General features: G+C 48.6%; 1 protein-coding gene across 1 annotated transcript; it reads right to left on the bottom strand.

The window, feature by feature from the left end:
* Nucleotides 1-81: 81 nt before the first annotated feature.
* On the bottom strand, nt 82-8,359 carry DMAC2 (distal membrane arm assembly component 2). Its single transcript, XM_034438076.3, has 6 exons — nt 8,287-8,359; nt 5,697-5,884; nt 5,036-5,116; nt 4,463-4,602; nt 2,814-2,976; nt 82-346 (listed from the first exon to the last, which is right to left on the bottom strand). The coding sequence occupies exons 1-6, from the start codon at nt 8,302-8,304 to the stop codon at nt 160-162; spliced, it is 777 nt and encodes a 258-aa protein (XP_034293967.2). The 5' UTR covers nt 8,305-8,359; the 3' UTR covers nt 82-159.
* Nucleotides 8,360-8,529: the final 170 nt, after the last annotated feature.

The raw sequence follows: 8,529 nt of genomic DNA, 5'->3' as shown, positions 1-8,529 counted from the left end.
AGTGTGTTTCTCAACCTTGGCCGCTGGACGATGTGTGGACTTCAACTCCCAGAATTCCCCAGGCTGGGGAATTCTGGGAGTTGAAGTCCACACAACGTCCAGCGGCCAAGGTTGAGAAACACTGCTTTAAAAAATTATTTCGGTTTTGTCCGTTCCGTTTCAAGTGGAGAGCTTGCTGGGTGTCGGGAAAATCCACTCTTTTTCTCGTTCGGTGGGAGAGTCCGCGTTCTCCTGATCGTCCATCCCCAAAATATAACACCGGGGCAACATTTCTTCCAGGAGAATCCGAATTAGCAGAGGATGAGAAACAGAAGGGAGGTTGGTGACATCCAAGCTTTCCAAACTTCTGCAAGAGAATGAATAGAGGGTTTTTTTCCCATTGCTTCCGTTGACCCCTCTTCTCTGAAAAGAGAAGCCTGACGTTTCCTTATTTACCGTATTTTTCGGAGTATAAGATGCTCCGGGCTATAAGACGCACCTACCTTTTTTGCAGGAGGAAAACAAAGGGGGAAAAAAATCTGCCTCTGCCTCCCAGCAATTTGCCTCCTTGCAGCAAAGAGCCTGTTTCATTTTCATTTTCAGCACAGCTTGATTAGCACAAGAAAAAAAAAATCTGCCTCTTGCCTTCCAGCAATTTGCTTCCTTGCAGCAAACAGCAAACAGAGGGGCGTGCGGAGGCAGCAATAGGCTATGGCAATCTCTGCAGCTGAAACAGCTGATGGTCGGGAGGCCGATCCAACCGACCATCAGCTGCTTGTGCTAATCAGGCTGTGCTGAAGCTGAAATGGGCTGTTTGCTGTTAGGAGGCAAATTGTTGGGAGGTAGAGGCCAAACGGTGGGGGCCGGTGGGTGGGCGGGGCTACGTTCAGTGTATAACTTGCACCCAAATTTTCACCCTCTTTTGGGGGGGGGGGAAGTGCCTCTTATACGAAATACGGTGATTTTTATTTCTAGCCTGCCTTTAATTATTTTTATCAATAGCTCGAGGTGGTAAACGTACCTAATACAACTTCTTCTTCCTAATTTCCCCACAACAACCCTGCAAAGTAGGCTGGGCTAAGAAAAAGGGATTGACCCAAAGTCACACAGTCAGCTTTCATGCCCAAGGCGGGACTAGAACTTCCAGCTTCTGGTGATTGGCTCAAAGTCACCCAGCCAGTTTTCCATGCCTAAAATGGGACTAGAACTCACCAACTCCTGGTGATTGGCTCAAAGTCATCTACCTGGCTTTCATACTTAAGGTGGGACTAGAACTCTCTGTCGCCTGGCGACTGGTCCAAAGTCACCGGCAGGACTAGAATTCTCAGCTTCCTGGAGATTGGCTAAAAGCTAGCCATCCAGCTTTCATGCCTACGGCAGGACTAGAATTCACCATCCCCTGGTGATCGGCCCAAAGTACCCCAGCCGGCTTTTACACCTAATTGGTAATATTTAGCCTCTCCCCCAACTTGGCGTTTCTTCCAAAATTTTCAAAAGTGAAATATCAGAGTCCATTCTGAACTAATGGTAAAGGCACCAGGCTAGAAGCCAGGAGACGTTGAGTTCTAGTTCTGTCTTACACATGAAAACCGGCTGGGGGACTCTGAGCCAATCATCAGGAGACTGAGAGTTCTAGTCCAGCCTTAGGCATGAAAATCAGCTGGGTGTCTTTGGGTCAATCACAAGGAGGCTGTGAGTTGTAGTCCCGCCTTAGGCATGAAAATCAGCTGGGTGTCTTTGGGCCAAGCACTAAGAAGCCGGGAGTTCTAGTCCCACCTTTGACGGAAAAGCCAGCTGGTGACCTTACGCCAGTCCCTCCCTCTCAGCCCAGCCCACCTCTCAGGGTTGTTGTGAGGAATACAGGTGGAAGCTGTGTTGGATATTTTTTTATTTTATTTATTTGTTTCCATTTATATACCACCCTTCTCCAAATAGGACTCAGGGCGGTGAACAGCCAAAGTAAAAAACAGAACATACAAAATTTAAAAACAGTTTAAAATAATTAAATATTTTGGCCGTAAATTAAAACAACCCAATTTAAAACCCAATTTAAAGTCAATCAGATATGTCTGCTGTCTCGAGTTATTTATAAAAATAATAAAGACGGGATGCAAACAAGAAATAATCTAAATCTCCCAGAGGTGCCAGTGTACCCCTCTGGCTCACAGACTTGAGTTTATGCTGGAAGACTTCAAAATTCAAGCTGAATCTGTTGCAGTGGGTGCGGAATATTGGGTTGGACTACGTGGCCTTTAACGCTCCCTTCCAACTCAAGGACGCAGTGACTCACGCCACCATCTCAGGTGCTTGGAAAAATCCCAGCTCGGCTTCTCTCTCTCTCTTTTCCCAGCCCCGGAGTGAAGAAGGCAGTGGTGGGTTCCTCCCGGTTCGGTCCGGTTCGGCCGAGCCGGTAGCGGTGACGATATGACGTCACCGAACCGGTTCTCCCAACCTCCCCACTCCCCCACGTTCTTCTTACCTTTTATTTGGCCCCACCCCCAATCTATTGCTGCCTCCTGAGTCCCAGCTGATGACTAGAGGGAAAAAAAACTGTTTAAACTCTTGCCGCGGGGCTTCAAAGGGCCGCCCTACAGCTGATCAGTGTTAAAAGCAAACAAATGAGTCGGGTCGTAAGTGCGAGGACTGGTCGTAAGTGCGAGGACATTCCAGAAATGACTCTGACCAGCTAGCCACGCCCACCTAGTCACATGACCTCCAAGCCACACCCACAAAATAAGCCACGCCCACAGAACCGGTAGTAAAAAAATTTAGAACCCACCCCTGGAAGAAGCTCCCCCTGGGATGGAGACCAGCTGCTACTCGGCCACACTTACTCAAAGTGGTGAAGACAAGGCAGCCCTTTCTCCGTGATCCGGGGACAGCCGGCCAAAGACAAGGTTTGCAGGGTGCCCGCAAAGGGATGCAGCTGGGTCAGGCACCAGTCGTCGATGAGGGGGCATCTGCTCAGGTCCAGATGCTTCAGACCTCTCAGGTTCGCTGCGGGGAAGATCCAGGAGATTGAAGGAGATTGAAAAACGGGCACGGAATCCAACACATGAAATCCAGCAGGTTCTGGAGAACCCATAGCGGAAATTTTGAGTAGTTCGGAGAACCGGCAAATGCCACCTCTGGCTGGTTCCAGAGTGGGGAGGGAATGGGGATTTTGCAGTATCCTTCCCCCAGGAGTGGGGGTGGGAATGGGGATTTTGCAGTATCCTTTCCCCAGGAGTTGAGAGGGAATGGATATTTTGCAGTATCCTTCCCGCAGGAGTGGGGAGGGAATGGGGATTTTGCAGTATCCTTCCCCCAGGAGTGGGGTGGGAATGTATATTTTGCAGTATCCTTCCCCCAGAAATCGGGAGGGAATGGATATTTTGCAGTATCCTTCCCCCAGGAATGAGGAGGGAATGGGGATTTTGCAGTATCCTTCCCCCAGGAGTGGGGAGGGAGTGGAGATTTTGCAGTATCCTTCCCCCAGGAGTGGGGTGGGAATGGAGATTTTGCAGTATCCTTCCCCCAGGAGTGGGGTGGGAATGGAGATTTTGCTGTATCCTTCCCCGGCCACAGCCACCAAGCCACACAACACCCACCAAGCCATGCCCACAGAACCAGTAGTAAAGAAATTTGGATTTCACACCTCAAAGCCTGGGAACCGCCTGGGATAATTTGCGTTAAAAAAGAAGATACAGGGCAAAGGTTGCAGATGGCCCTATAACTCGCAGAGGGCAGAAGAATGAGATGCAATTAAAGTTTATGGTGTTACCCCACCCAGCTAGGGTGTCGTAAAGGCTGTGGTGCCAGGCTGGGAGTGGCACCCCCACCCACCCCTGCCGTGAAAGTTTAGCAAGTGAGGTCTGAGCTGTCATTCTTACTGTCATCGCACCTCACAAAGACACTGCAGGGCGTAATAAAGAATGGGAATCTGCTACGTAAGCAGGGTATAAAATCAATGAATCAGAGGAGGAGGGGGGAGAAGGAAGAGAAGGAGGGGAAACAATGGAAGGAGGAAGAGGGGTGGGTGGATAAGGAGGAAGGAGAAGAATGGGGAGGGGGACAAAGGGGAGGGGGAGGGGGAGGAGGGGCAGGAGAGGAATGGGAGAGGGGGAGAGGGAGGAAGAGGGAGTGGAAGAGGAGGAGGGAATATAGGAAGGAAGAAGAGGAGGGGAGAGAGAGGAAGAGGGGAGGAGTGGCAGGGAGAAGGAGAGGAATGGGGGAGGGGGACAAGGGGGAGAGGGAGGAGCGGGGAGAGGAGGAGAAGGGGGAGATATGGGAAGGAGGAAGAGATGGGGAGATGGGGAGGAGGAAGAGGGGGAAGAGGAGGGGCAGGGGGAAGGAGGAAGGGGAGGAAGGGGGGAGGGGGACAAGGGGGAGAGGGAAGAGGAAGAGGGGGAAGAGGAGGGGAGGACGGGGAAGAGGAGGAGGGGCAAGGGGTTACTGCCACCCAAACTTTCCTAGGCCCCAAACGGAACACAAAATTTCTCACCGAGGTTTTTCAGGCCGATGTAACTGACGAAGGAGCCGCTGAGATCGATGGCTTCCAAGGACTTCCCACAATACTCCTGAAAATCCCTGCTTTCTTCCTCTTTAGGGTTCGTGCGAAGCCAATCCATTTGGTCCTGGAAACTAGAGCAAAATAAATCTCTATTGCATGGTGTGGGGGGGAATAATAATAAAAATAAAAATCTCCTGATCTCACAACACAGGCTCTCCTTGACTCCCGGCCCCAATTGAGCCCCAAATGTCTGTTCTTAAGGGAAATATTTGCTAAGTGAGTTTTATCTCATTTTACAGCCTTCCTTGTCCCAAAATTTGATCATGTGAGTGTGGGGGTGGCGCAACGTTCGGAAGAAAATCGTTTGTAGGTCTCTTTTTGCAGTGCCGTTGTTTAACTTTGAACGGTCACTAAATGAAGTGTCGTAACTCGAGGATGACAAATTGCAACTCTCCAGACATTTGGGGCTGCTGGGATACAAAACCCACAAGATGTCTGGAAGGGAGGAAAGGATACAACCCTCCCCGCAATGCATTGGTGGATAAAAATAGGCGTTGCAAATACCGAATGGCTCCTTTCAGCTTCAGGACAAAGATGGCGGCTCCGATATCACTGCCATAATGCTCGTGTAGTTTAGCGTCATACCTGTGCATGGAAAAGGTATATCAAAAACCACCTTGAGAAACTCTCGTCGGTTATGGAAGACTTCCATATGGCATGGGTGGAGTTCAATTCCCAGAATTCCCTAGCCAATACGCTTGAAGATGCGTGGACTTCAATTCCCAGAGTTCCCCAGTCAGCATGCTTAAAGATGCAAGGACTTCAATTCCCAGAATTCCCCAGTCAGCACACTTAAAGATGCCTGAACTTCAATTCCCAGAATTCCCCAATCAGCATGCTTAAAAATGCCTGAACTTCAATTCCCAGAATTCCCCAATCAGCATGCTTAAAAATGCCTGGACTTCAATGCCCAGAATTCCCCAGTCCGCATGCTTAAAGATGCAAGGACTTCAATTCCCAGAATTCCCCAGTCAGCATGCTTAAAAATGCCTGAACTTCAATTCCCAGAATTCCCCAGTCAGCACGCTTAAAGATGCAAGGACTTCAATTCCCAGAGTTCCCTAGCTAGCATGCTGGGATCTAATCCATCTCTGTCCAACGGAAGAATCCACAACTACAGCAAGAATTATAGGGAGATTCTTAGAGTCCCCCCAGGTACACTTACTTGTTTCCTTTTTCCATTTTCCATCTTTTAAACTTCCGGCTGACTTCGACAAAGGTTTCAATGTCGTAGAAGCGGCTGGACAGATATTGAAATATCCCACCTTTCCGGGGATTTGAAGAAAGACCTTCGGAAGTGCTGCCAAACCGACAGTTGATGTATAAGGACGTCAACTGTTTGCTTTGCCGGAGCTGGAAAGAAAACGAAGCAGAAGCAAAATTTTCTACGAAAAAGGAAACTCTGGTTTCTTGAGCTAAGAAGTGGCAGGAAAAGCTAGTTCCGTTTTCTTAAGTCACACACCTCCTGCAGGTCTCTAACCTCGTTACGGGTAGTCCTCTATTTACAACGACAGTTGGGATCACAGTTTCCACTGCTAAGCAAGGCAGCTCTTCGGTGAGTTGTGTGTCTGATTTGACAACCCTTCTTGCCTCTGTGGTTAAGCGTTATCGCTGCCGTTGAGTGAACCAGGTAGTCGTTAAGCGTTAATCTGGCTTTCCCCCTCGTGGACTTTGCTTGTTGGAAGCCAGCTGGGAAGGTTGCAAATGGGGATCACATGATCCCAGGGCAGAGGAACTATCGTAAGTACATGCCAGTTGCCAAGCAAGGTCAATGGGGGAAGCCAGATTCATTTAACGACGGTGTGATTTGCTTAACAACCACAGTAAAAATAGTTGCACCGATAAAGGAGAATACTTGCAGCTCAGGGTTGAAATGAGGGATCCTTGGTGCTCTCTGAGCATGCAGACGTTTCATTCCCCAACTAGGTAACATTATCAGTGCTAGAAAGGAGTGGGATTGCCTCTCATTTTATCATCAAGGAACCACCAAGAACACTCCCACCAATATGGACAGGGATACTAGATACAAAATGAGAGCAAACTTCACTCCCCTACTAGCATTGATGATGTTACCTAGTTGGGTTATGAAACGTCTGCGAGAAAACAAGCAAGCTCAGAAAGCACCAAGGATCCCTCAGAAATAGTTGTAAAATTGGGCACAGTCATATATGAGTTTCTCTTGAATGGTGCAGTGGCCTAGAGATGGAGCTCTCGCCTCACAATCAGGAGGCTGTGAGTTCGATCCTAGGTAGAGGCAGATATTTCTCTCTCTGGGCACAGTGAGAATATATCTGCTGGACAAAACTCCGCGTTGGTGACAGGAAGGGCATCCGGCCAGTAAACACTCTGCTAGCTCCATTCAGTTGCCCAGACTCTTACTCCACAAGGGATTATGGGGTCATTAAATGAAGATAATGATGACTCACTTAACAACTGCATTATTTGGGATGGAAGTTCCAGCCACAATTGTGGTGGAAAGTCAAGGACTACCTGTATCCTGCAACAGGTGGGTTTTGTGGTTGTGGAATACACATAGGAGGATAAAGGATACAGCAACTACAAATCGGACGCAACCCTGCATGGTTTCAGGCACAGGCTGCCCTCGGCTTTGACACTGAATTTTCCTCGAATTAACAGCACCACCAGCTGGTCAGCAATTTTAGCTACACAGCAAGTAAATATCGATGGAGATTCTCAGTCATCCAGGTCAGGATTGTCCCAAAAGTGCTTTTTCCAAAGGCAACTGGACTTTCTTGTTTTTTTTTCCTTGAAGACATTTCGCTTCTCATCCAAGAAGCTTCAGAGCCGAAGAAGCTTCTTGGATGAGAAAGCGAAACGTCTTCAAGGAAAAAACAAGAAAGTCCAGTTGCCTTTGGAAAAAGCACTTTTGGTACACAGCAAGTATTCTTGGAGCTTCACAAATCACTAATTTTTAGTCCCACCACAGGCACACAAAAAAACAGCTGGGGGAGTTTGGGCCCCTCACTAGGAGACAGTGAGTTCTAGTCCCGTTTTAGGCACAAAAGCCAACTGGGTGACTTTGGGCCAATGACCAGGAGATGGTGAGTTCTAGTCCTGCCTGAGGTATGAAAGCCAGCTGGGTGATTTTGGGTCAATCACCTGAAGATTATGAGTTCTAGTCCCATTTTGGGCATGAAAGCCAACTGGGTGACTTTGGGCCAATGACCAGGAGATGGTGAGTTCTAGTCCTGCCTGAGATATGAAAGCCAGCTGGGTAGCTTTGGGCCAATCACCTGGAGATGGTGAGTTCTAGTCCCACCTTGGGCATGAAAGCCAGCTGGGTGACTTTGGGCCAATGACCAGGAGATGGTGAGTTCTAGTCCTGCCTGAGGTATGAAAGCCAGCTGGGTGATTTTGGGTCAATCACCTGAAGATTATGAGTTCTAGTCCCATTTTGGGCATGAAAGCCAACTGGGTGACTTTGGGCCAATGACCAGGAGATGGTGAGTTCTAGTTCCGCCTTAGGCTCCACGCACACTCGGGAAGCCTGAATTTTGAAGCAACACACACACACACAGACACATAAATAAAGGCAAAATAAATATCTAATAATGCAAAATATCTGTGGACAAGGAGCTAAAGGAGAGGTTGACACCCCTGGGAGCCCTTTTGCTTCATTGCCCTTCATCGAAAACCGAGGTACCGAGTTCAAATCCGGTCTATTTGTGCTGAAATCGGTTTGCCACGAAAAGCAAAAATAAAAAATAAAAAAAATCCCACCATAAACTACTCACCAGCATGGGGGCCGCCATCTTGAAGCGAGTCACGTGACTCCCGCCGTTCTCAAGACGGCCGAAAGGACCTTGCCGTGACCGGCTGAGACTGCGCATGTGTATGTATATCTTCGGGCATGCTCAGTAGTGAGAGGTGAAACTCCTCCCGCCCTTTCCTTGCCCTTAACGTGGCATTAGCGCCTCTTGCGGCCTAACATTTGAATTGTTGGAATATGTGCATTCCAATAGCATTGAAAAGCAAAA

Source organism: Pantherophis guttatus, chromosome 10 (genome assembly GCF_059756535.1).
Source record: "Pantherophis guttatus breed Tessera chromosome 10, ASM5975653v1, whole genome shotgun sequence".
Taxonomy (NCBI): domain Eukaryota; kingdom Metazoa; phylum Chordata; class Lepidosauria; order Squamata; family Colubridae; genus Pantherophis; species Pantherophis guttatus.
Note: the sequence above shows the minus strand (reverse complement) of the source record. Positions and strands in the feature narration are given on the sequence as shown.

What these genes read in the sequence shown, in the direction of transcription:
- DMAC2 (XM_034438076.3), bottom strand. An exon ending in AAGCTGAAAGGAGCCATTCG is followed by an intron (nt 4,603 to 5,035) that starts GTATTTGCAACG and finishes ATTTTGCTCTAG; the next exon opens with TTTCCAGGACCAAATGGATT. An exon ending in CATCGGCCTGAAAAACCTCG is followed by an intron (nt 2,977 to 4,462) that starts GTGAGAAATTTT and finishes TCTTCCCCGCAG; the next exon opens with CGAACCTGAGAGGTCTGAAG.